The sequence below is a fragment of the Amblyomma americanum genome, chromosome 11 (genome assembly GCF_052857255.1).
Source record: "Amblyomma americanum isolate KBUSLIRL-KWMA chromosome 11, ASM5285725v1, whole genome shotgun sequence".
Lineage (NCBI taxonomy): Eukaryota > Metazoa > Arthropoda > Arachnida > Ixodida > Ixodidae > Amblyomma > Amblyomma americanum.
In genome coordinates, this window is record NC_135507.1 from 3,334,619 (window position 1) to 3,362,347 (window position 27,729).

At 41.6% G+C, this 27,729-nt stretch overlaps 1 protein-coding gene across 1 annotated transcript; it reads left to right on the forward strand.

Annotated features, from left to right (window-relative positions):
• udt (protein undicht) lies at window positions 1-27,562 on the forward strand. The gene is made up of 14 exons (XM_077644085.1): window positions 1-149; window positions 3,155-3,341; window positions 4,586-4,647; window positions 6,438-6,530; window positions 7,962-8,174; window positions 9,040-9,143; window positions 9,996-10,101; window positions 10,850-11,066; window positions 13,114-13,178; window positions 13,913-14,002; window positions 16,632-16,871; window positions 18,342-18,448; window positions 20,789-20,930; window positions 23,086-27,562. The coding sequence occupies exons 1-14, from the start codon at window positions 59-61 to the stop codon at window positions 23,241-23,243; spliced, it is 1,875 nt and encodes a 624-aa protein (XP_077500211.1). The 5' UTR covers window positions 1-58; the 3' UTR covers window positions 23,244-27,562.
• The last annotated feature ends 167 nt before the right edge of the window (window positions 27,563-27,729 follow it).

Sequence of the window (27,729 nt, forward strand, 5' to 3'; positions counted from 1 at the left end):
ATGTGGCTCTCCCAGGTAGCGGAAGGATGGCAAGCAACATTGCCCGGCCGTGGTAAACATGGCGCCGCCCTCGGAATGTCAGTGTTGGAAAGGGGGCTACAGTTTAAAAATCTCGGTCGTGGTGGTGTTATCTTCGCTTTTATCTATTGGTAAGTACAGCGTATCTAATCTGTTTTCTATCTTACCCCGATGCAAGCACGTCCTTATCTCGGATACGGAAAGACGTCCGCACGTTTGTCGCACAGCAGAAAGGCGTTGTCCAAAGCTGATAACCGTTGAGTCTTGGAGCAAGCCGCTGTCACCATTTATTTTTCTTCAAGCGCTCATTTTGTCACTTTGAACTGAGGACAACTATCTGCAGACTGCACGCATTAAAGCCCGCTTGTTGCGATTGGAAACGGTTGCTCTGCTGTACTCTTGCCGAGCTATGTTTACTTCCGATTTGGAGCTTCCGTCAAAGTAGTGACACTGGAAACGTAACTTCATGTTCCAGCGCATTTTTGCTGTTCGCCATCTTACAGTGAGGAAAACTGCTTAGAGCATTACGTAGTGCTTGTAAATTGGCGAGTTCGTTTGCTTTTTTTGCGGTGCGTATGACAAGCGTTTGGCTGTAAACCTGTGGGTGCTTCCGCGAATTTGGGCTTTTAACCTAAATTTGGGGTCAGCTTGATGTGTTTCTAGTAGCAGCAATAATTTCTGGGTCTTTTCTTGTCACACGCACATGAAATCTTGTCTTTCGCGCGGGCTGCTTGTGTGTCAACACGTGACTCACCTCCTAATTGCGAATGGTATGTCAATCTTTCCCGTTCCCCACCGCGACTGGTAAGCAAGGTTCAATTTGCTTTTCGTCTTAACGAAAACACTCCTCAGTTTTGTTAGTTTCTGCTGTTTGCGCACGCACGAGTAAAATCACCCGCATTAGAGCCAATTTTATTTATTTATTTATTTAAATATTTTCACGTACTGTAGCCTTGCGTGAGGCAATGTAAGACGATAAAAAATGCACAAACAAATCATAATAATGAACACCATATAAGATACTATGAAATTACAAGAAAATACTCAGTAAAACCATGTCAGCTACAACGTGCAGAATCTGAAAATTCTTGTCAAAGGCAGAGCATGAGCACGGCCAGTAATGGAGTTCCCAAGTTTCTGTGGTGTGCGAAAAAAAGGTGTTGGACAAGTCAGTATGAGGGCTGAAAGGGGAAATAGTTAATTTGTGATAGATGCTTAATGGTGATGGGTTAGAACACTTAGCTGCCGTGTGACTCAAAAAGCGGGGAGTGAATGTGTGCAAGAACTTTAAACATCCAGTGCAATAGCGTGAGCAACGTGGAGTGAGCCTCAGATTAGACAGATGAGAAGAAAGTGAAAAATCTGTCATGTTGGTGAAATATAAGTAGACAGTCTTTTCTTGAACTGAATTCAGTTTGTTCACTTCTATAACCTATTGGGGATTCCAAAGCACTTAGCTGTAGTCTAGAATCAGGCGGATCAGAGTGGTGTATGCAAGTAATATCCTCCGTGAATGTAAAACATATTTAAAAAAGAAACTTTGCGCAGAATAACACAGGACGGGAGGGAGAAACACTCATACACATACGTCCTCCCTCCCGTCCTGTGTTATTCTGCGCAGTTTTTTTTAAATATGTCGCTACACCAACTGGCCCAACGTTCTACCCTATTAAGCGAATGTAAGGCCAAGGTATTGTACTCCAGAACCCTTTTAGGTAACTGTCTTTGAACAAATGTGTGAACAAGGAATTAAATGTGCGCCTAGAGAATTAAATGAAAACTGTGTAGAAGAAATGAACGCTCATTTGCCATATAGTGCATCACTTTAAGGAAGCTTGAGAAAAACTTGCTGAGAAGGTCGTGATCCGAGGATGATTTATTTGTATAATAATGCACATGATCGCCAGCATGCAGTCATATATTGTAGGTCATTGCTGTAGGTCATTGCTGTATGACAACAGAAGTGGACCCAGTATGGAATCCAGTGGGATGCCTAAAGTAACATCAATGACCAATTATCTAGTTTAGTTGAAATATGCATGTTATGAATGTTGGGGAAGTACACTTGCTATCCAGTTAATAAGAGTAATGTTTTCTAGTACAGAGTTAAGCTTTTGCAAGAGTCTGCACTGAGGGACAGTGTCAAATGCCTTTGATAAGCCTATACATATGCAGGCAACCTGCTAACTCATATCATGAGAACGAGAGATGTCATGAGAGAGTTCAGGTAGTTGTGTGCAGGTGGTGCTGAATCCACGACGGAGGCCATGCTGGGAATTACTCATGGTATTGTTGGACTTGAGGAAAACAATGATATGCTTGAGCATGAAATGTTCTGGCAGTTTACGTGCATAGGCCGTCAGGGAAACACCTTTGTAGCCGGGCAAATTTGTGTTTGCGGTCCTGGCCAGCTTTTTGCCAAATTATGGAAATGCCTATTCATAACAGACTTCGTGATTCATAAATGTCAGTTTATGCTATGAAATGAGCTGTTTTGCTTTCAATAGGTTTGTATTTCATTACTGCATTATGAACATACTCAGTGATTCTGGTTTATTTGTTGTAATTTGGTGTTGGTTACTTGATATGTTGGAAAACGATGGACATAGTTTGCCTCATGTGCAAATGGTTCAGGCCCATATGTGCTGAAGGCACATGTGGTTTGTTTGCACTAGAAAAACAATTTTTAATTCATTATAATGAGGAATGTATTACCTTTCAACAGCATGCGTTGTTAACACCAATTCACGTTGGTACGAGTGGAGTTGGAGTGCTTAAAACTATATTTTTGTTCAACTTGTCTGCCTTTGGGAAGTTTTTTGGAAAAAGCACTGCACCAAAAAAAAAAGGCTGCTTCTGCACTAATGAGATGAAATGTAAATCTCAAGAAATGCAATGTAATGCTTGGCTCCAATTGGTAGTTCTTTAGTACCAGTTCTCTAAAAAAGTACAAAAATGACAAAATTTATTCATATAAGCTTAAAAGGCTCCGGTATAACTGAAAAAATGCGAGCATATTTGGCACATTTGTGGATTGTGCACATTTCTTTAAGTGTGCGAAATTTCTTCAAGCTTATTTGGTTTTTCTGCCTATTTGTGTGCCTGACCCCATCATGCCTCGTAATCTGTTTCACAGGTCATGGCTACTATGGGCCTCGTAACAGGTGCCTGCTCCCTCAAACACTTCAGGGAGAGTGGTACTCAAAGGAGCGCGGAGACGACACCTACACCACCATCGATGACAATCGCATGTCCAACAGAGGCAACTGCCTGCACATCATAGGCCAGCACAATGACAACTTCACCATCATATTTGAAAACAAGTAAATCCTTCTTCTGTGACCAGTCCTTGTTAGACTCCAGCCATAAAATAGACCTCTAACCTTTTTGTTAACTTAAACTGTATGGCAAAATCTTGCACATAAAAGTGATAAAGAATGCCACTTCTGTTTGGTGGTTAGCTTCAATATACTGAGCAAGACAAGTACTGTAAGGGGCCAGAGTGTGCAGTAAAATCTTGTTCTCAGTTAGTCTTCTACAAGGGGTGGTGCTAATTCTGACAGCATTGGCCCGCAATGCTTTGGCTTCAGGGTTCAGCACTGACAAAGTTTTGGCAGTTCAGTGCAGTTTACATCAGACCTGTTTGAAAAAATGGCAGTAATGATTTATGTTTTGAATCTCATCTTATTTGTGTTGCAAAGTTTAATCACAAATGATCTCTGGCTCTAAGAAATGCTAACTGTTATTCAGTACTGAAAGCAACTCTGGTTGAGTGTTCTTCATGCAGGCACATTTCCTGTTTTTGATATTCATCATTTCATAGAAAATGTTGGAAAAGCACTTGAAAAGGTTGTGAGAGAAGTGTAGTGTTAACTGTGTTAACTAAGGTTACATCATGGCAGTTCAAATTTATACTTGGAAACAATTCACATGTAGGTTGCATCATTGTGTACGTTGAACCAATAAGCATATATGTATAGAAAGAAGCCGCCATGGTTTATGCACAGGAAAATACAGTAATAGTGTTTTTATATTGTGATAAGATGGGCTGTTCAAAGAAAGCACTTTTTTCCAAGCTTCCAACTATTTCTATTTGAGGGTAAAGGAGGCATGTCAACAACTTGTAGTTTACATACACCATGCTATAGGGACAGCTGTTAGCTGGCTTTACAAGGAAAATGAAAAATGGGGTTCTTTGGTTTTATGCAGATTTCTGATATTAATGCTGCAACATTAATAGGTTTGAGCTGTCTCCTCTTATATCATTGCCATTTAATCCTTTTCGAGTATGTATTAGTGTTGTGGCTTACGTTGAAGCTTTTTCTCACATTTGATGTGCTTTCTCAAGTTTGGTTCTTCATTCACTCATTCAAGCATGTGGCTGCAACGATTTGTTTCGTTACAGTTTTGTTTCATTATTAGGGGCCCTGCTGATGTACTTTTCTCATGGTAAAAGCTAGGCATTTGCATTAGTGAATGACTGGACATCTGATTGATTTTGCCAGCTTTCTTGTGGAAAAAGTTTGATAAGAATGACCTTGTTGAAAAATCCTCTTTCGCTTTTCAGTGCCTGCTACTACTGCGTGCGCATATTTGTGCGGACGTTGAATGTCTTGGAGAAAATAGAAAGTGAGTGGCGTTGCTTATGTTCATTGTTAACAGTGTGTAGCTTTTTTAACGGTTGGGGATGGAGCACTGACCTAGCTTTTGCTGAAGCTACCATTTCTTTGTGTCTTAAGCATTCCCTTTCCTTTCCTTTTGACGTTACCCTGCTATATGGTGAATGGGCACATTTGATGCCGTATGTATAATGTACAAAATATTGGGTCAAATATGTCTCATTATTCTGGGCCTTTTCTGCATCTTTTTTTCTTCTTTTTTTTTGATTATGTTCTCATCATCATGCTGCCCCTGCTAGTGTGAGTGTCACCCTGGCGGTGGCATTTCATTCTCAGTTTGTTTCCTTTTATTTATGAAGTTCATCAAGGCTGGTTCTTGGGCTAGTTGGTTGCTCAGCGCTTTGCCCTGTGTCTCTTGTATGTCCCTGTCTTCGTGTGCGCTTACGTTTTCGTCAGATTTATTTATGATTCTTCTTTTTCTCAAGTGTCGTCTTAGACAACATAGCCAATGACAGATGACTACTTGACAACGCCATGCTGCCCATCCAGCTACAGTGATAGTGCATGACACAAATGGAGTGCTGAAATAAAAAAAAGGCAGAAAGTTTGAGCTCTCCTTCAGTCCTTCGTACTTCAGCTTACCACAATGGGATTGCAAATGTCATTCTGCTATCAATATGGATTGTAGTGTTCTTGTTGTTGTGCTATACGGGATAAGCAATGTTTCAAGAAATACATATTCAGTGCTGTTGTTGCATAATGTCTTCTAATCGAGATGACAAGGCTGTTTATTTCCCTTCTGAAATGGAATTCTTGACATAACAAAGCAGGCCACATATGCCAAAGGTTGATGTTTGATTTCTAAGTTAGTTTCTGTGTGCCAGCGTAGTCTCAGTTTCTGTTACCCTTGTTTTGTTTTAAACTCATTTTAAGGTGAAAGCCTTTAAGGCTCATGCTCGCTGCCACGATCATGTCCGTCCATTTGTAGCGCTTTCTCTAACTTGAATAACTCGGAAACTAAAAAAAGAGGAGAAAAAGAACAATTGCATCAGATAGAGGAAGAGAAATGAAGCCTAGGAGCCAATTTTGATAATTGTACAATAACTAGGTAATTAATTAGAGCCAAAAATGTAAAAATTGTGCCGAGATAATGCGGACGTTGATATTGCCACAGGAACGGTGTGACGTCACATCCACCGGAAATCGTCACAGCAAAGTGCAATAACTCGGAAACTAATAAAGATAGGAGAAAAATAATGGTTGCATCGGACAGAGCAGAAAAAAAATGAACTCGGAAGCCAAGTTTGATGACTGTTGAGTAAGCGTCAACAAGAGTAAGCGTCGAGCGGTTCAGTCGAAAAAATGAAAAAACCCGACAGAAGATAAGAAGCTCAGAATCAACATCAACAAGAGTAAGCGTCGAGTGGTTCAGTCGAAAAAATAAAAAGAATCATACCAATGCTTCGTCTTTAATGGTAATTCACAGAGGCAGCAATAGTAACAGCCAAAGTCACACGCAAAGACTTTTGCCTCACGCAGTTTGGAGAGTTCAAAGTGCCCCTTGAAATTTATGTCACTGTGTTGTATTCGTAGCATGTTGCAGTATGTTCAGACTTGTGTCCTATGCCTCTATCTGTCCAACCCACTCCAGCCGAAAGCGTCACATGGAGGCCAGCAGTGCCACGTAAACAAATAAATAACCTCTGACTGGCTGTGTACTTGCCTAGTGGTGTATAGTTCATGCATTCTTTCTCCAAATTTGAATCAGTCAACTTCCTGTCTGTATTTTCACTTTTGCAGCTGGCTGTGTCAACCTCAATGAAGGCGAATCTCCGGACATTCAGACTGTCTGTCGCTCCCTCGATGTCAAACAAGAACTGATCACCCTTTTCTGTGAGCGCTTCATCATCTATTTCTTTTTTTGTGTCTCTATGTCTGCCTCACTAAGAATGGTTTTAATTTGCTCAGAAAGTCGGCTATTCCATGTAGTGCTCTTACTCTCAACATTTTGAAGTCTCTACCCACTGTTATGGTTAGTGGTTAGGCTCTAAGCTGCTGGGCTCAAGGACGCGGACTCAGTCTCGGCCGCGTTTCGATGGGGGGAAATGCAAGACGCCCGTGTACTGTGTGATGCTATTGCACATTCAAGAACCCCAGGTCGTTGAAATTAACCTGGAGCTCTCCACTATTGTGTCCCTTGTAGTTCATGTGTCGCATTGTGACACTAAACACTATATAGTAAGAATATCAATATGAATTTTGGAGCCATTGTTTAGTGCATTGTGAAGGAGCTGAGCTAAGCGGTTCAGCTACATGCATGTAGTGATGCCTGTAACCTGTTGTGATTTGGCCTGTGGGAATTGTGGTTGTGTAGGTCAAAGCGAATGGTAATTTTCTTTGAATAATTTCAACGCAGATATTTTTGATACTTCTGGCACTCAAAAACAGCACTAAAGCATGCTTGTGGTCTAGTCCCTGTTTTGATTTATTCAGTATAGTGTTGTAGTACTTCAGTATTGGTTGAAAAGCACAATAAGTACTTAAAGTCATGTACTTTTCTAACACACTTGACCATTATATGAAAAAAAAGAGTGCATTGAAGCTTTGTTTGAAGCTGTTTCGACTTTGTCCAAAATTTGCCATCGTAAACTCGGGGAGAGTTGACCTACATGTAGTGCCGACGTATTGGTGAGGTGGGACCTCCAACTGCCGGTCTTAATTGTGACTGTATCATTGTGCAGCTTTTGCTTTTAAGCAGTTACTTCATGGACAACTGCTACGCACATGAACCGCACACCTGTGCACCCAGCGCCATCCCACGTCAGGCGTTTGAAAGTGGTACCCATCTCCATGTGCCTTGTGTTAGCTCCTTCTTGCGCTTGCACGGTCAAGCTTGATTAATGAATTTAATGCGGAGAACCATGCGTCCTCCAGCTGACGCATGCCACCATGCTGGTCCCACCGTGTTTGCACCGCAGGTAGCACCGATTATATAAGGCTCTGGCGCACACGAGTGTGCAGTCACACTGCGCATACACCTAGGAATTGTCTGTGGAGTGCATTGCGGTGCCATGTCAGATGAGATGCATGGAACCGGAACCACACGAAGCAAGCGTTCTAGAAATGTTATTCTCTTGAGATAAATACTTCAAAATTTTGAACACCAAACATTCGGATCGAATCAAATATTGAATACCTTACTACTTGACTGAATATTTGAAATTGCTGAATATTCGCACGTGCCAAGTTGTGACAAATGTGCTGCCTGTTGAGTAATGGCTGTACATAATAAGTTCCTTTCTGTGTGTTGCATTGCACGCCCAGCGACCAACCCCACAGCAAAGAACTGCCGCTCGAGCCTGGAAGGGGTGTGGAAGTTTGCATACCAAAACACGTTCAAGTTCACGGGCGAGTGCAAGCATCCAGATGCCAACATCACAGCCTGCCAGATGCCCGGCACACAGTTCTTCATTGTCAACCAGCAGTTCACCATCAACTACAAGCAGTGTGAGGGCATGCAGGAGACCGAGGAGGGAGGTAGAGTGAACCTTATTTTGATGATGATGATGAGGTGGTATCCTTTGAAATAACTAGAAGGAAAGAAAAAGGGAGGTGCTGGCTGTAGAAACTGCCACCTGCTTGCTGGGCAATGCATTAACAGCTTTCAGTATGGAGACTCAAATCCACGCTACGCAACACTAGAACTGTCTATTTACTGTCCAGTGGCTGGCACTGTATTGCTAATATTTGGTTCATTACTTTTGCCTGCGTACAGTCGCTATTGCTGTCACTGATCGTGGTTTCCAGCATCCGGATATGCAAAACTGGGTGTATCCACTGATTGAAAAATTCTGGATAAAATCTTTTCTACAGTGTTTATAATAAAATCAGTGATTTGCATTGGATTCAATCAATTTCCTTCCAATGTTGTATTCACTCTGCAACAGTGCTTTTAAAACCAAGCCAGTAAGGGATTTCATGCCTGAATATAAAACAGGAGGGAATATGTTTAGGTTTGTTGGTGCGTTGTATGTTGGTTTGTTACACAAAAAGCATAGCATGGTAACTACAGGACAGGACAAGCACTGTCCTGCCCTCTTGTCCTTGCTTAGCGCCTGTCCTGTCCTCACCTCGTCCTCTGTAGTTACCGCGCTATGCTTTCTATGTAACAAATGTAAAACATGCATTTTTACATTTTGAGAGCAAGACATCTAGATTCTGTACTTAATCAAACCAATATATTTAAAATCTATTCTACACTTTTAGAGCAATTTTCAGAGCAATTCATGCAGATTTTTCTAAGCATTCAGTTTATGAGGTTCGAATGTTGCCAAGTGCAGCCTTGGATTGTGCTGAATGTGGTTGTGGGAGTCAACCACTGTTCTTTATTTCCATTTTTCAGAGGTTCAGTACAAATGCCTTGGGGACTGGTATATTGGCAAGGACCATTACTTTGCAGTCATGAACACCCGTGAGAGCCGGATTGATGCTAAGTATCGCTGCTTTGTAAGTATTCGAAATTTTTGAGTTCTTGTTTTTTACCGGTCGTTTCTATTTTGGTTGGTACCACTTGCATGTACAGAAAAAGCAGGCATTTTTTGAGGATAATGAGCACTTTCCTTGCTATTTACTTCTCCTACAACATTTTTTTTGTCGCCCAAGTATCCTATTTTGAAGCTTATGCCCAGGTGTATGAAGTTTTGTTTGTTTGTGATGGCCTGTGGGAAGAAATTAGGAAAGGTTTCTTTTCAAATCAGCGTCATTGAATCCTCATTGATCTCCTTGTTTCTTTCTGTGACTTCAAACATGTCAGCTGGAAGTGAAGTCGAGTGCAGTAGTCTGGAATTGTGTTATTGTATCATCTGGTCTGGGTCATGATTGTGTGTAATTTGTCATTTTTAATTTCGAAGTGCGCCTAATATAATGTTAGCTTATCTAGGCTTCAAATTCAGACTTGGAGTTGAAATGAAAAATTCTGACACGGAAACTTTGAATCAGCTGGAGATGGTTGTGATTGGCAGGCCATTTAGTGTATAGTGAAGGTGACCGGGGCCCATATTTCAAGTTTTGTCATTTTTGAACCCATCATTTCAGCCACACCTGATTGGTCGAAATGCTGGAAGCAGACGTCAGTTTGGTTGTGACTATGAGCAGCGGCAGGATGTCACTTTGTTGCAGTTGCCAGGCTTCACTTCAACAGACATCAGATTCCTGGGGGGGGGGGGTACAGCAGCACTGCTTTTGCAGTAAAATAATTGTGGTGCCATATATTGCAACCAGTTTTGACTTCAACTGCAGAGAGCACTGTGTACATCTGAACACCACCAATCACATTCTATCGCACTGCCTTGCTTGCAGTTGGCAAACAGAGATGACGACATCTTCCTCGGTGTGTCCATAGAACCAGAGTGCGCCTCGCTGAAAACACCGCAAGAGTCACCCGAACGTTACCGCCTGGAACAAGGTTAGTTCTCTGGTTCATCGAAGTGCAAGTGAACCTCATTATAACGAAGTTGAAGGGACCCAACCATCACTTCCTTATAGCCCTTGCTAACTGAGCTTCCAAGGGGAATCATCATTCTTTCATTATACTCATTATTTTATTATAAACTGTTTCGTTATAATGAGGTTTGACTGTATATGCACTTGAATGTTATACCTGACATATTTGCTACCTGTTGGGTTAATTTCCTACTTGTTTGTGCTGCCATGTCCTCTCCTAATGTTAGCATTAAGTGAAAAATGTGAAAGACGGAGTGAAAAATACCTCTTCCTTTTATTTATTCACCCCTGTGTGTTCACCAGTAATCTTATGTTATCCTGAAACATGTCGGCTGCTCGTGCATAGAATTGCATAGTATATTTTCGGTATGCAAGTTAAATGTTCTTTTTTTTTTGTCCACATTTCTCTGCAAATTTTGCGGTTTAAACATCACACCTTTGCATGAAGTGCTCTTATTGGCATTGCACGAATAACTAGCATAGCTAGCTGATCGGCCCGCATTTGTCTGGACTTGGATGTTCTGTAGTTGCCATACTTTTTTGTGCCTCTGACTGTGTGAAAAATTCATTGTTGGCTTTGATTTAGAAAAATCATAGCTTTCTGTCACAATGTTCTTTTGACAAGACCACAGTCTTCTTTCTTTTCTTTTGAGCTCATCACTCGCTCAAAATGACGGCTGTTTTTCTCGCTGTATTGGTTTCTGTTTCAGTTAAAACCGAGATAGTGCAGCCTAGCTGTACACTGCCCGACAACTTCACTGGTACTTGGCTTAATACGGCCAACTTTGACTCGCTGGTCATCATCAACAAGACGCACATAGTTGAGACCTGGAAGCCCGACACTGGTCGGATAAAAGAGCAAATCTATGTCTGCATTGAAGCCCGGCAGAACCGATACCTCATGGCACGACATGGAATTCACGGCTGGTGAGTATTAATTATTGGTGTATATTATCTGTGATTCACTGAATACATTGCCTTGACAAGTCACGAAGGGGATGAAGTGCAAAGCATGATCAATGAGTTACACATGCAAAGCAGAACGGTGGGTCTCATTTCACTGTCTCTTCATTCCGCTGCTGTGTGGGCTTCTGGTGGATGGGGGTAGGCGGTTGGGTGGAGGTTCTGGAGAGGAAAGCCTCGTAGGTGGAGGTGCGTTTTTACTGGTTGGTGCCCCGGTCTGCTAGGGACTTTTGGGAGTGGTAGGTGGGGGAGGGGGGGTACAGGCTTCACACACACCATGCATGCACTCACGTACCTAAAGCTGTCTCTCCCTGAGAAGGATGAGGTAAAAGTGCTGAGGAGTTCACTGTGTTTATTTTTCTTTTGTTGCATTACCATTGCCACTTATCTAAAATGGAGGCTACTGCATCGAAGTACATTTTGGCATGTTTTGAGATGCTCGGGCCATTATCACTTACAACTCAGGCTAATTTGTCGGAAGGTCTCAGTGTATGATTCCACCACAGAGCCAACCCTCACCACGTAAATTTTTCAATGAGCTGCCTTCCTCATATATTTGATGGGATTGTCTAGAATTAAAGAAGCTGTAATTTTAAAAAATCAGTGGGAGAAAATTTCTGCCTGCGTTCAGACCTGCATGGCTAACTCTAGTCAACTTTTGGACCAGCTTGCTTTAGTTTAACACGCAAAGCAAGCATTACAACTCTGCCCAGGCTAAAAACCATGGGACAAGGACCCTGGACTCAGGGTCGCTTTTATTAGCAACTAGTTTATATAAAATAAGTTTCTTTTTTTTTCTTTCACCTTGTGGGTAAACTGGCAAAGCGTGGGAACACAAATCTGAGGCGTGGACTCCGGCTTTTATTCAAACTGAACTGCATTTGCACTGTCAAGATTGGTTCAAATGATCAGCCTCATAGATACTGACTGTTTAAGTAAATACAATGCTAAAGTGAATCATTTGTGCAATGTAAGCTAACATGCACGAGAAAGAAGCACACACACATTCGCAAACTGCATTTAGGAGGAGACGTGGCTCTGAAGTCTAAAAAAATGCCCGTTATGTTCACTTTTTGAAAATTGTTGTATAACTTGTGTGCCTTGTTTTTTTATACTGCCTTGAAGTTTCAGTGCTGAAATTAACCGGGAATTACACTAAAGAAATGGTTTTCTGAACTGCGGTGGCTGTGCAGTACAGCGAAACACTTGAACAATGGCCATTTTTTTTATTGAGGTTTTCCGCCTAGATACTCACCTTGCGCAACAGACTTCTTTATGGCTGTTGTATCTGCTTTGACGCTGTTTGTTTTGTTGCACTCCTGAGGCCATAATGCTGGTCAAGACATACTTCGTTTTTCAAATTTGTGAATTTGAATTTCTTGTGTGAAATTTTCTTCTCACTCTAGGTATGTCAATGGACACTGCGTTGTGAAAATTCAAAAGTGCTTTGAGAAAAAAAATATTCTGAGAATATTTTGACCTGTAGGACGTCAGTAGGAACACAGTGAATGTCAAACCAGGCTTCTGCCACATATTCTTAACTCTGCGGTCTTTTCGCAAGGTTGAGAAGAAAATATATTTTAGAAAACAATCTGCTGTAGATATAACAGTGAAATTTTCTCAGGGTAGTCCTAAAATAATTTTTAACTTGCTAAAAAAATTTCATGGATATACATTAAGAAGTATATTCCCCCTTGAGGCACAAGGGATTATGAAGGTGCTTAAAATCTGCAGTAAACTTGTGTTAACTCAAGGTCGCAAGAATGGAAAACAATTTCGAGATAAATGGAGCTTTGAAATAAGGGAATTAAGTGCCGGAATATTTAGTACATTGGTTGTGCATTGTAAAAACTTAAGCCTTCGATCTGACTGAACTTTGTAGCGCAAATGTTTTAAGATGTGCAGGACTGAGTTAACGAGAGTTTACTGTGTTTTTTACCAGTGCTTGTAGCAATAACCTTGACATCACAGTGCTGGGACTGTAAAGCAATGTTTTCTTTAATCTTTCCAGCCAGAGGGACTATGTCTGCTTTAACTTCGTGCCACGTCACCACAGCGTCATTCGCTACCGTAAAGGTAATGCACGCTATGATCACACACTGTATGCATGAAAATCTGTACAGCAATGGTAGTGGAATGCACACACCATAGTTAGCCGTGGCGGCAGGCACATTTCGATGGAGGCGAAATGATTGGGGCCCATATACTGTGCAATGTCAGTGCATGTTAAAGAGCTCCAGGTGGTCAAATTTATTCGGAGCCCTCCACTACGGCATCACTCATAGCTTGAGCCACTTTGGGACGTTAAACCCCATAAACAAGCAAACAAACACACACCATATTAGGAAAGAAATTAAAGCTATGCTGTTCTTTTTTTCCCTGCAGCTTATTTTGAAGGTTTCAAGTTAGCTTGTCTCACCATGCCATCATTGATGGCTGTGTTGGCAGTGTTACCATTCTTGAATGTGGATTATTATTATTATTATTATTATTATTATTATTATTATTATTATTATTATTATTATTATTATTATTATTATTATTATTATTATTATTATAAATACTAGTGAAGCAAAGTGTAACTGACTTCTCCAGTGGTGTTAGCTTACTATAGCCCGTGCACATTTCATCACTTGAGTTTGACCTGTGAATGAGTGTTGTCAGTTCTCTAATCATATTTCATTCATTATGTGTTAGTATGGCTCTACCTGTAGCTTTCATCCTCTGTGTGAAGTTCTGTTCTTTTTCAATAAATGCAACTTACTGTGCATGCATTTTCCGTTTTCCTCTCATTTTCTTTCTCGCAACAGGCAAAGAAATGATCACGGATGAATTCTCAACTGTATGTTCATGGACCATGTTCCCCGATTACCAGCAGTGGCGATATGACATCTTTATCTGTGAGTTGATACTTCCGATCTATTTACCAACAGTAACATTTAGTTTGGCTATCAACCATGATATCTGTTTTTTTTTTTTTATACAACCTGCTTTTTCGTCGGCTTAAGTTAGTGTATCATGGTCATCGTGGCAAGATGACATTACTGGCAGCAGCCCAGAATTAAATGCAGACTCAAGTAGCTAACAGTCACCAGAATCTTTGTTAGCCCTAGATCAGGCGTAATTATCGTTGCAGTTACAGTTGTGGGGTACAACATTAGAAGGGGGCTCTCAAAGTTTACAAGTACAGTAGACTCGTGATAAATCAAACTCTGATAATTCATACTTTTGTTTAAGGGGGAAAAAATTGTGAAAATTTCGTTTCTTCAAAAATGGCTTATTCGTACTCAATATACTATGGAGTACCTACCTGCAAGGTTTCAGGGTCACATTCAATCCCTAACTCATAAAAAATCAATATATTTGACGCCTCGAAAGGGCCGAAATATCGAGTTTGGAGTAAAATGCGCCAGCACTTCGCGCCGTTCAGTTCCTGCAACCGCGTCCCTGATGGCTGCCATCTTGGTCTTATTCAAAAGCTGGATCCCGTCCCTACCTACTGGTTTTACTCACTATTGAGAGATCATCTTGTAACATCTGCATTTCACCATTTTCTGAGGCCTCTAAATGACCTTCGTATGGCTAGCGCACATTTCAAATGCCATTTTCTCAGCTTTGCGTTTTTTTGTCCCATGACTTGCTTAACGGAAGTTTTCGTTGTTTTCATAGTGCAATATCAATTAATCCTATGCCATTGAATTGAGAAAGAACTGGACTATGCAGCTATGCTATTTTTTGGTAGCTCAGTCGAACATATCAAATTTTCTGAAAAATGATGTCACCTAATTGTATTTGGTAAATATGGAGCTTCGACATTATTGAAGATACTTATGCGATGATATATCCAATAGGAATATAAATAGCTGAGCTCTGCATGGCAGGTCTTTGGCTGCTGCTCCATTTCAGTCGGAACGAAAAAAGGTTGATGGAAAATGTGTTAAGGTCACGTGAGAAATTAGCTAATTAGAATTCAGTTATTTTCTCATAGTATGAAAACAGAGATATACTGAAACTAATTATATTTTTGAAAACAGGAGGGAGACATACATGCCCATGCCTAATTTCATCACATCCCTGATAAAAAAATTTTCATTTCAAGACAACCCACGTCTCTTTTAATTCAAACAAATTTAAAAATTTTGGTTCTCTGGCTATAATTTCAATGCATTTTAAAGCCGCTTAGTTTATACCACGATTTCTCTAAAATTTGGTGAATTCAAACTTTTTGTCTTGCTCCAACGCACATGTCGAGTGATGGAGCGTTGACCATGGTTGGATATGTCAGGTCTATGACACCGCATGAGCTGAAAATTCAGCCTCTCCAACCATTTAGTTAACACACGGTCCGAAGGTGCCTGTGTCGATTGGATTCTCTGCATCTCCACGTAATTTCATTTTCTGAGCTACGCCACCAGCCCTCGACGATTGAGGCTGTCAGCCACGCTTCAGCGAGCCAAGCCCATCTGTGCGCCAGTTCGGAAGCTAATTAGTACATCACTGGCCTTTTTTTTTTTCCTAGAAGGTGTCTCACCATTCCTGTGCAAATGTGCTCCCCCCTCGTTATGTTCGCATGGTCCTGTACGTCGATAATGCGCACTCATCATGAGCTGCTTTTTGAGTGGTAAAGCCTCCTTACATGGACACTGCCACTGTGAGGAGACTCCTCTGCTACTGAGTCACACCTGTGAAGGAGGCCGCAGAAGGCCTTGCTATTTTGGGGCAGTTCTGCTTTGATATTGGGTGTGCAGTACACCATGACAAAATTTTAGAAAATCGTCACTACCACACAGTTTTCATTTAAAAGTAGACGACCATTACCTTTTTTTTTTAAACAATTAAATGTGCTGTGGTCCCATTGAGTGTGACCATTCAACTATTCCACCTTCGAATAATTTGGACTTTCTTTCCAGTCCCTTGGGGTCTTAATGTGGTTTTGCTCTATTTGGAAAGCAATGCATTATTGATAACTTTTTGAACCACAATTAAGTAAACATATTGCTGCCTTTCACCCATATTAACACCTCTTTTTGGGCTAGTTGGTGCATACTTGAATTAGAGAAAAACTAGCGCTAGTTTTTCTTTAATTCACCCATATTTTATATTGCTGCCTTTCAACCTTATTTTATGTTGTACCAAAGCTTTTAGCTACATTTGCGTAGGGATATAGATCTGAAATATTATTTGTAGGAATAGGTATCCATAAAGCAAATCGCATTTAGTTTTGAATCATATTAAGGTGAACTTCTTATAATTCAAATTTCTGATAATTCAAACAAAAATCTCTGGTCCGTTGAAATTGGAATTTATGAGAGTTTACTGTATAACACTTTGAAAACCCTCTTTTCTCTTGCCTTGAAAACCTGCTTTTCAGACCCCACGATCTCTGATCAAATGCTTTTGGTGATGTCCTATGTCATCATTATGCTATCATATCAGCATTATAGCATGGTGCAGCTTGCTTTGCATTCAGTTTGAGCATCTAGAGCATCGGGTAGCAAATAGACACCCAGGATGTGGTACCCTTTTCAGCGAGGGAGCCAGTTTCTATCAAGTGCCCAGTGGCAGGCAAGTTCCGATTCGACCAGTCAGGAGACATCCCGTTCGAGACACGGATTCGTGGAGGCGTCACACAGATCCCCCGGCCCAACGTCTACTGCAAAGAGAACATCTCGGACTTCTCTGTGTGTGACAAGGATCAGAAGATCATCTTCATCGACGCAGACTACTGCATCTCGGTGGACTACTATGGTCGTCCCGTGGATATCTACAGTGAGTTTGTCTCTTTGGATTGTGTGGGCTACTTCTCGTTTTTCCTGTCACTTTTAATGCGAAAGCATTACTAGTCCCATTGCAAGAAAAGCAGGCGGCGTGTGTGTGTACTCATAGATGGTACAGAAAATCAAAGCGATGGCAAGAAAAATAGGACGACGTCATCAAGTAGCTGTATGATGCACGTAGCAAGCTGAGCACTGCCATTTCAGACAATCCTATACATGATGTTTGTCTATGTGTACTCGCCACTGGCCAACAACCTCCTTGTGGCACCAGTGTTCCCGACATTCATGCCAAAATTGTGACATAACTGTTAGTCCTACAGCATTTCGGGTGGTGTCATACTATTTCTCGTTGCATATGGCTTAGGTGTGCTAGTCAAGTTGGTGGCTAGCTTGCAACAGGGATTCGAACCGACTACATATACACCTTCAATCCCGAGACCATCATATCAAAATTGTGATTCAATCATTGTACAGCGTTCTGGGTGATATCATACTCGTGTATGTGTGTGTGGGTGGTGTCATATATCGCACAACCAATACTCAAAAACATAAATTCGTAGAAAAGAATTTTAATGCATCTTCAAGCATTGCACACAAACACCCAGGGAACAGTAATGCTTTCACATTCCCACATGCAAGCAGTCGTTAAGTGTCTTTGCTGAATTTTTTTTCTTGTTTCCATGCGCTGTCAAGTATTTGTGGGACCTGTGCCTAAAAGTTCTGGGTATAAGCATGAAATTCAATGATGCTGATAATAATTTGTGACTGAGCCCCACCTGATAGGCAAATAAACATTGCAGTGGAAAACTACTAAAGAGAGGAGCATGGTGACATTGCACAAATAAGCTTTGCAGGAGAGAGCTGAGAACGAGAGAAACATCGCCACATTATATCAAATATTATTCCTCCGCCTCTGTCAGAATTTCTGCATCTGTGCTGCTCCCTAAGTAATGTACACTTCGTTGCTGCAATGAATTTTGCTTGTTGCATAAGACACCAAAAAACATTCTCCAAGGGGAACTTGGCAAGCCCAAAATTTGCTGTGAGTGTGCAGTTTCAGAACTACATTGACAAGATGTCCATGCACCAAACTGTTGATCAATGTTTTAAAAAGAGAAAAGAAAGCATCATTTTGGTTATATAAATCTAGGGCTGTGCTTGAAGTGCTCTGAAAAGTTCAAGTGTGTTTAAAAAACTTTCTAGCCTCTCTGCCTTACCTAACATGGTAGCGTCGTTCGCCATTGACTACGCACTAGGCTGAGCTCGTAGAATGAAGGCCAAGAGCACTAAATTCTTACGCAAATCTTAAACTTGTTCTGATGATCATGATGAAAAGTATCTTTTCTAACTAGTACCACTGTAGCTGTAAAGGCTTTGTTAAGGTACGCCACTTTTGCACATTTGCTGCTTTTTGCATGTCAGCAGCTTTGATATTGGGTGTTGGCCTCTGCCCTGTGTCCAGGTGAACCTGATTACGAGCTCAAGTGCATTGCCTTCTGGAAAGAGAATCTACGGTCGTACCTCATCACTTACAACGAGGAAGACGCATACAGCAAATTTCGTTGCTGGGTGCGTTTGTTTGTTTTTTGGTTTCCTTCTCTGTGTACACCGCAACTGTTTATTCTGAAAAAAATTATAGGGCAAAACTTTCACTGTGGTTGGTCCATCTGTTTCATTTCAACTTATTTTAGCAAAATAATCTTATGTATATTTCGATACAGTGATATTTCGATATGATATTTTGATACAGCTTCATATAGTCGACGACCGAAAATCGGACGCCTGATTTTTCGGACATGCTTGATTATTCGGACTTTTTCGCGGCACCGCGACATGGCCCATGGAGCCAATGTATATGAGCGCCTGAAATTTCGGATGCACCGCAACTGACTGCTCGATTTTTCAGGCCTCATTCGCACTCACCACCATTACGCAAGCCGCCATATAATGAGTACAGTGGAATTTCATTACTTCACACTGCAGGAGAGATCGAAAACTTGATCAAATAAAACGAAATTCAAGCTTAAAGGGGGCCTCTTGCGATACTGAAATTCTGCGCTTGGTTTCAAATTCGTATGGTTCTTGAACGTCTTCCGCCGCACGAACTTTTTTAAAAGCAGTCAGAGTTCGCGGAACTCATCTATGCCAAGTCTTTCGTTTCGAATACAGAAAGAGGTAGCAGCGAAGCGCATGGGAGGCATACGGCTTCACGGAGACAGTGAGTGCGGGAGGAAATGGTGGCACATTTTAAAGCGAGGTCAGCATACCCGCGGCAAAACGCACCACAACGCTGACTTTTCTATCATGAAACCGTAAACAACTGGCGTATCAATGACAGGCAAGACGCCCCTCATTATACGCAAGCAACCGCAGAGTGCATATCACCGAATACGATGCCGATTTTGGATCTAGTCACTAGGCCTAATGACGGAGGTCAACGCCAATGGAGCGCTTGTTTCGGCCGTTTCTCGGTTCTCAATTTTTCGCCATCTTCGTGTTCTCGCTCTGGGCCTATCCTACTGCGGGCGCAATGCAGTTCTCACAGCAGCATGTTCGCTTTCCTGTTTAGACTTTGTCCCAACCCGTGGGTTCATCGGCGACATGCTGAGGGCAGCACAACCAGGCCAAGCTCGTGAAAGCGGTCGCCGCCCATCATCTGTGCACGTGTTGCGCGGCGAAATTTAGTAATTAGGAGCTTTAGAATGTGTGCAACACAACTGACCTCTTCCTCCAGCATAATGGCAATAAGTTCGTGACTTTTTCGGTGAAATTTGATTTTCCGGACTGCCTGATTTTTTTGGTCGTTCTCGCGGTCCCTAGAGGGTCCGAAAAATCTATCGTCAACTGTATATGAGAGAATATTTTACTTGACACTGGCCGAGAGCTGATGTTTTCTGCTGTTCGTTGCAACGGTTCCTCATGTTACTTGGTGACTTAGTTCAACTTTTTTATTTATTATTATTATTGCTGCCATTTTTGCTTTGCCACTTTTCTGGGGAAAACACATCACTTATTATTTTTAGTGCTAGCATGCAACAAGGAGACAAGAAAACAGCATTGATATATGCGGAGAATATTGATGTCTCCTGATTTATACTCTGTGCAAGAATCATTACAGTCCTTGTTTCGTGTACAGGCCGCATGTACATCTCCATGTTATCTGTAAGCTTTTTACTGGCAACAGGCAGCTATAGGGACTGTAGTTAGGGCTAAAACGTTGCTAGCTGCTGTGATTGTTGGTGTCTGAAGCCCAGCAAATGCGAAAGCAAATTGATTACCTGGTAGGAGAGGAAAGGCACGCTAACTGTGAAGAGGTTATGAGCACTTGTGCACTGTAGCACAGTTGTACTTACGGTAATCTTGTGAAGAGGACAGGGAAGTTTTGAGGATATGTCTCATTCAGTGATGTAAAAAGTTCTCCCATTCAGGCATGATATCTGAAACACTCACAGTAAACTAATTAAAAACAATCTGATGAACAAGATGTTCCCAGGTGGTGGAAATTATTCCGGACACTACGGCACCTCTTTCTTCCTTTCTTCTTTCACTCCCTCCTTTATTCCTTCCCTTGGCGCGCGCGCAGTGCATTTCAGATGTCCAACCATATATGAGACAGATACTGTGCCATTTCCTTTCCCCAAAATTCAATTATTATTATTATTATTATTATTATTATTATTATTATTATTATTATTATTATAACAAGATGTTAAACCATATGAGCCCGGCTTTTGCCATTGCATTCATCAGGCTAGGAACTCGCAATTTCTTTAGCTTGGCTTGACCGTAAGCCTAAATGGGCAATTTGCAGGCGTGCCAATGAATCTGCTAACGTTGGAGTTGTCTGTAAGCTTCTGCCTTTTGCTCAACTTGACTTGGCTAGACTCTTGAACAATGGGCCACTCGCAGGTGTACCAACGGGCTGACCTGAACCGCGTCCTCATGTCCCAGTCTGTGGGTGCTTTCTGCCATGTGCTTCAAGATGTGACCTCCAACAACTACACCCAGGGTGCCGAAGTGGCACTGGACATGGTGGAGTACGAACGTGAACGTGAGTGGTTCTTTGCGAGCAATGCCATGCAAGCCTATGCTTAATCTAAGTGGTTCTTAGCAAAACCATGGTTTCGTATGCTCATGACCTCCTTTGCGGCGTGTTCATGCTCATGCAGATTGCAAAGAAAACAAATGGAATATAGTGCATAACACAGAGCGTAAGCTACCACCTTTGTTCGCTTTGTGCTGCATTCTGTCCACTTGCACGAGTGATAATATAGGATGCAGAAGAAAATAGGTGGGGAAAGAAATCTTTTCTTTTCAGTGGAGATATTAGGTTGTGTATAACCCAACTCAACCTGTCCCCTCCCAACCTAACCTTCAAGCCAGGTAAGCCAGCTTGTTGTTGACGCCCAGTGCTTTTATGCTTGGCTGGCCTGCAGAGATGGTGCAGACGATAAGTTCTCAGTGTTGCAGTACTTTATCGGCTTGTTTTTATCAAAACTCTGCAATAAGGTTCCAGCTTCAAGGGGCAAGCAGGCTGTAGTGAATGTACGAGCTGTATTCAAGTGACCCTAGATAGCTCAAATGAACTGCAGACCATTTTGCTCGATCGAGAAAGTGCGTTGCTCAGTGGTCACTCGTGGGGGAATTATAATTTTTTTTGTTGAATTATGTGGGTTTGTGAAATCAGGGTTGGGCTCTATAGGGCCTGCACAGAAGCATCTCTCATATTGGCTTTTCTTGAGCTCCTCTGCACAAAACCATATGTAGCGCCTGGAGTACCTCAACATTGTAAGTTCTTTATTTATTTGTTTATTCATCCCTCAGATGATCCCGGCTAGGGGTTTTTGGAGGAAGGTGGAAGACTCCAATGAAGATCGAACTATCAATCTTTACTATTGTTCTTTGCTGCAGTACAGACTGTATGCGAACACTGCTTGGACCTGTAATCAAAGGCTAGTTCCAGGTCCAGTTAGAAAAAGTATACGATGTAGAAGCAACAAAAGCACGAAATGTGAAAGTGACAATCATAACTAATATGCAACACATAACCAAGTACCTTATTTACAGGTGTAATTTGTGCACTTTTTTTCTTAAAGTTAAGGCTTCAAAAAAGGGGTGCGCAAATTACGTGGAGATTTCACGAGCATATCCCAAAAAGCTCAAAAAAAGGCCATATTGCGCAATTTATACTTTACATTGCTGCGTATTAGTCGACCCCGCAACTCGTGCCCCTCACTGGCCAAAGAGAAGTTGACTCTAGATACAAGTCGACGCATACCCTCCCCAGGCCCATGTTATGTAGTCCCCCATGTGACGGCATGACGGCGCGCATGTGCAGCTCGAAGCGATAAATGCAAAACGACACAATTGCAAAGCGAGCAGTCATAGGCAAATGGAGATACAAGGTGATAAAATGGCACCCTCGCATGTGTCCTGGCTGAGTAGCGGCAAACAGAATACCCAACAGCTCAGTAGTTTCGCATTCTGGCGCAACGTGTCTTGTTATGACAAATTGTAATGATATTTGCAGTATTAAGTTAAAAATTGGTTTTTTGGTGGTTTTGATTAAAAACTGTGTGCAAATTGCGTATCTGATCGCCCCGGCACATCGAGGTTTTCGTGGCTTTCTGACGATGAAGCACAGCCATCTTTGGATCAGAGTAAAGTGGAGGGATCAGAGCTTCTGTTTGTTGCATTGACATATTTGTCTGACCAAAAGCAAAAGCAAACGAAGCAATAAACGAAGCAAATGAGGGCGTAATCTTTAAGGTGGATTTTCTAAGCTTCTAAGAATTTTCGAAGTTTCTAAGATTGCCCGGAACGTGTAGATAGAGTTCCCGCGGTAAAAAGACGAGTTCAGATTCCTCTTTAGTGCACCTTTAAGTACAGGGCTTTATGAACAAGTACGCATCAAAAATTTGTGCACTTTCTCCTTAGTTATTCAAGGCTCCGGGGATGACTTTAACGAGGATGTTAACTATAATTACTCAACCAGTGTAATAGTTAGCTTGAAGTAAAACGCAGCCCTTAAGTTTGCACGTAACCATTTACATATTTGTGCAAGATTTGGTGACCGTGCATGAATAACGAAAATAGTTTTAATTGCCACACCCACATATTAGTCTGGTTTCAAGGTTAGGACATTAGCTTTAGATTTGAGTGCCTTGACACAAGTGCACGATTGTCCTCTTGTGCCCACATTTCAGATGACGATTGCCCCATGTATTTCGACGACGGGTCCAACCCGTACCAGCAGATTGCGGAGCAGGCAGCTATTCTGATGCCCTCGGGAACTGGCCTGGCATGTCACGTGACCCTCCTGCAAGTTGTGCTCTTAGCATGTGTGCTCCGCTTCTTCCTGTGACTACAGAGACGGACTCTGCTGCAGCTTTGAAGAGAGGCTTTAGACTTAAATAAGATGTGGGAGGTGCTACACCTGCACGTCGCCGTTTGTGCCTGCGAAATGCGTGGTCGGCTATGGAAAACTCGGGGACCACTAAAGCTGTGAAGAGGGTGAAGTCAAAGTCCATGTTGTAATGGTCGCGTCGAAATATGCTGACTACATGCCGCAGTTGCATGCTGCATGTTTAGACAATCTAGACCAGGGGTCTCAAACACACAGCCTTGTTATGTACCCCACTGGCTCTGCAGATTTCAACCTTTGTTCTGCAAGAACCTCATTCATTCCCTTCTTTAACCTCCAGATGAGCACAGTAGCTAAACATAACAATTCTTCAGCATCCAGTCATCTCGGCCTTTGTCAGTACTATAGAACCTCATTAATTCAAAGCTCTTCGGACTGCGCAAAAAATTTGCTTTGAGCGAGTTTTCGAATTATCCAAAACAAACAAAACAAGAAAGGCAAGCAGGAAACAACGTTCGACTGCTTGCAGCACTTTAGAGTCGCTACCACTACGCATAACAAAGCTGCTGTCGACCATTTAGCGATTAAATTCCCCCCATCAGTAGTTGGAGGGGGGCATGTTTGAACTTGTTATGGTCGCTACATCATTATCACCAGTTGTTCAAAATTCGGTCACACCAGTCGACTTTCACAGAACAGTTGCACATCTCTCCAATGCAACTCAGTGGTTGGAAAAGGCGTTCGCCATTTGCTGGCGTTTTTATGCTCTGGTGCTCTTGGTGCAGACGAGGGTGGCGGCCAAGGTCAGTTGTGTCAGGTAAGCGGCGCGGCATAGCTCTAAAGCGCTTGTGCAGGGTAGATGCTGGTTGAAAAGGAATGACAAGAAGAGTATGGGCAATACGGGCGTGGCACGGTGTATTTTATATCGACAAGTTCGGCGCAACATGCATGAATTAGAAACTATGCTGTGTTGGTGCTGGCACCGGCACATTCTTGGAGCATCTGGTGCCCCTGGTGAACTGCAAAGGGTTGCTCTGGCCAGCGTGGCGTCGCCATGCTGTGTGCTAAGTTTGAGTGCCATCACTGTCTGCACATTGGTGCATGAAGCATTAACCAGTTAAGCGCGACTCTCTTCAACGTGAGTTCACACACTTGTTACGAGCAGCCTGAAACCAAAACATCTGCATTACAATGCTCACTTTTTGCGTATGAATTCACTTTTGCATATTTGTGTTTCCCACCTTCTTTCTCCTCTCCCATTTCCAGCTTGTGGCCTATGAGCGACAAATTTGCCCATGGTGCTTGCTTGGTAACATGAGATTTTGAGACTGTTGTTCTAGATTTTCTGTTTTTTCACAACTTTCACGGTCTGTGAGTTTTTGTGGCTGATAACATACTTAACGCCCATATTATTGCCAAGATTAGGTGCAATCTATGCCTTGGGCAGAGGGGGCAGATTTTAATGGGACACTGAGGACAGCTCCATGGAGGTTTTGTTTTTAGTGAACTCCGATAACTGGGTCTCTTGTCATTCGGTTTACGCCCGGTCAGCAGCGAAAGGCACTTTAATGGGAGACAGATTCTAAGTGATGATTTAGATATTTTTTCCCACCACTTCGATTTAAACTGGAGACCTTATTGGTGATGTAGAGCGCCTTGACGCCTCTTCGTTGAATTTCCCACATTTAGTTTCTTCTTAATTTTGTCTTTCTTATGTAGTGAAACTGCATTAGTGGATGTGATACAAAATTACCAAATAGTCAGGCATGTTAGTTTTTAGTATTCTGTTCCGTGCAGAAAAGCATATCTGACCTGACATCACTGCAGTGTACTTGTGGAAGTTACTGTTGATGGCTATAAACGTAATTAATTTTTCTTCCCTTTCTAGTTTATAAAAGCTCGCTTTTCAGCGAAACTAGTCTCTTTGTAATCTGAAAGTGGTGTGGTCAAATGTCGTTAATCTGAACTCGCTCAATTTGAACTCGGCCTAATATGAACACATTTCTGGTTCCTTTTCGAGTTTGAATTGCCAGAATTCGACAGGAATCTGTTCATCTAGCTCAACATAAGTTTGTCCTCAGTGTCTCTTTTTTACGCCCGCGTTGAAATGGTACGCTTAAGGCAGGAAGAGAGTTTTGGAAAAGGTTTTTGTTAATGAAGTCAAATTAATAAGATCTGCAGGGAAGATGTATTTTCATGTCCTGATTCCAAATACATCATTTAATTTTATGTAAAACAAGCACTTTTTTGTGTAATATGGTATGTAACTTTTTGCTGAGAGCTTTCAAGCAATTTTGTTGCGCGGAACTTGCGAATATGCCCTCCATTGGTTTCTCTTGACACCAAGGTATGTAATAAGGCTAAAATGATCATCCTATCTATCATACAAGTTGGGTTGTAGTGCTTTGAAATTTTACTTTGGAAAGAGGAATACCAATTTTTTCATTCTGTTCCATAAGTGGCAAATTCAAAACACTATATAGCTCGACTTCTAGGTTATGCAGGATGATAAGTTCAGCCATATTCCATACCTTGGTTTCAGAAGAAACCAATGGCATGCATATTAGCAAGTTCCCAGCAGTAAAATTTCTTAAAGGCTCTCGGCAAAAGGTAAATAACTTTAGATAAATGCGCATGGACTTGTTTAACATAAAATAAAATGATATATTTGGAGTCGGCACACGAAAATACATATTCCCTGGAAATTTTATTACTTCGACTTCATGAATAAAATCTTTTTCTAAGGCCCTCTTCCCCCTAAAGGAAGTACTAGTCGTAAAGCTCAGCCTGTGGCATTCTTATTTTCTACATTTGAATGCCACATAGATAATAGAAGACACCTTTAGAATTGCTTGTCTGTGTCTTGTCCGGTATGCTCTAAGTGACTTGAGCCCAATTGGGTATGTGTGGACAGTGAAATATCAAAAACAATATTCTTGCATGTCATTTGTGAGCATAAAGGATCTAGGCCGTTTTTATGCAGAGCGTATTGAGTCACAAATGATACCACCAGCATGTGGGCTGCGATTATTGGTGCCTTCAGAACATGCTAATAGGTAGTTAGACTCAGTTTGACCATAGCTTAGCTTAAACAAGGGAAGCCCAGCTAAGCAAGCAGTAACTTCCTGCCTCATCTTTATATTATTGCGCTGAATGTTGCTGAACAAGTTAGCGCTGAATCATTTCAGTACATTCCAAGCTGTCTAGCAGTGTGGCACGACAAGTTTAAATGTGTGCAATTTTTTTAAAAAACACTTATGCATGCATCTTCAGTGGTAAGTGGCTAAACTGCCCTGTGTTACTGTTTTTATTGCAGCTATAAGTTTAATTGAACTTTTAGTTTTGTGCCTTTCTTCAAAGACAGACAAATGCATTGAGGAGAGCTTGTACATCACAAAGAGAGGCTGTGAGATGTTTCTGTGAATATGCTACATATTCTAGTTTTGTTTTTTTTTTCACAATTCCTCCCAGTGCTTCCATAGTAGTTTTATTATGATAAACTTTTCTCAGTTCTGAAGGAAGACTGATTTTTACCGGTGCTGGGAAGGCCTTACTTTTGACTACAATATGGTGCAGTATTTTATATTTGATGTTGTGAAGCTCAGCCGGTGTGGTTTGGCCGTCAGTGTCATAGTAATTTTTTTAGTGCATATTTTTTTTCCGTGGTCACCAGACGACTTTGTTTTATTTTCCATCAGATCTGAACTTAGATATGAGTTTTATCACATTTTTTTTTCTATTTCCTCAGTTGTACAAAGCTTGTGTGTGAGTTTGTGTTGTGTGTGTTGTCTGCAGAACATTCAGTTTGCCACCTCAGGTGGAAGCATATATATTTACACCAGTTTTAGTGCATCTACACTTTCTGTCTTTTGTATGCTTGAAGCACAATCGAAAACAATACTTTCAATGCTTAAAGCAGAATCTCATATTTGTTTTTGTTATGTGTCAGTACATAACATGTCAAAGGGGATTTTTGACTCCATCGTGCAAAAGCATGTGTGATCTTAGTATGTAAGATGAAATTGCAGCTGGTGATGTCCAAGATTTTGGGTCCAAGATGATGTCAAAGATGTTGTCTTGAGCAGTATGCAGCAATGTGTGATGGCAGGTGAATAATAATGCTGAAGCGTTTGAGTGCCACCACGTTCCATCGATCCGTCCATTTTTTAACGTACGCATTCCAGTGAGGCAGCTGTTTTCTAACCTTCAGGGCCCTTACCTGCTCTCTCTCTATGTTTTTTACGCTGTTGTTTTGATGTTTTATCACCCTTCAGATGTATCAAGTTCAGTGTTCTGATTAATAAATGTTTTACTGTACAGTGCTTTCTTCATTTTGAGCCAGCAGTCATTAGATAACTACTGATAACTATCCTTGCTGACTGCATCATTGGGTGAGAATACTTGTAGCAACTTGCTGTTGTAGTTCGGGCTCCAGCCTGATAACGTTATATCAATAACAGTTTTTTCCCCTTTAGAGGCCTAAGAT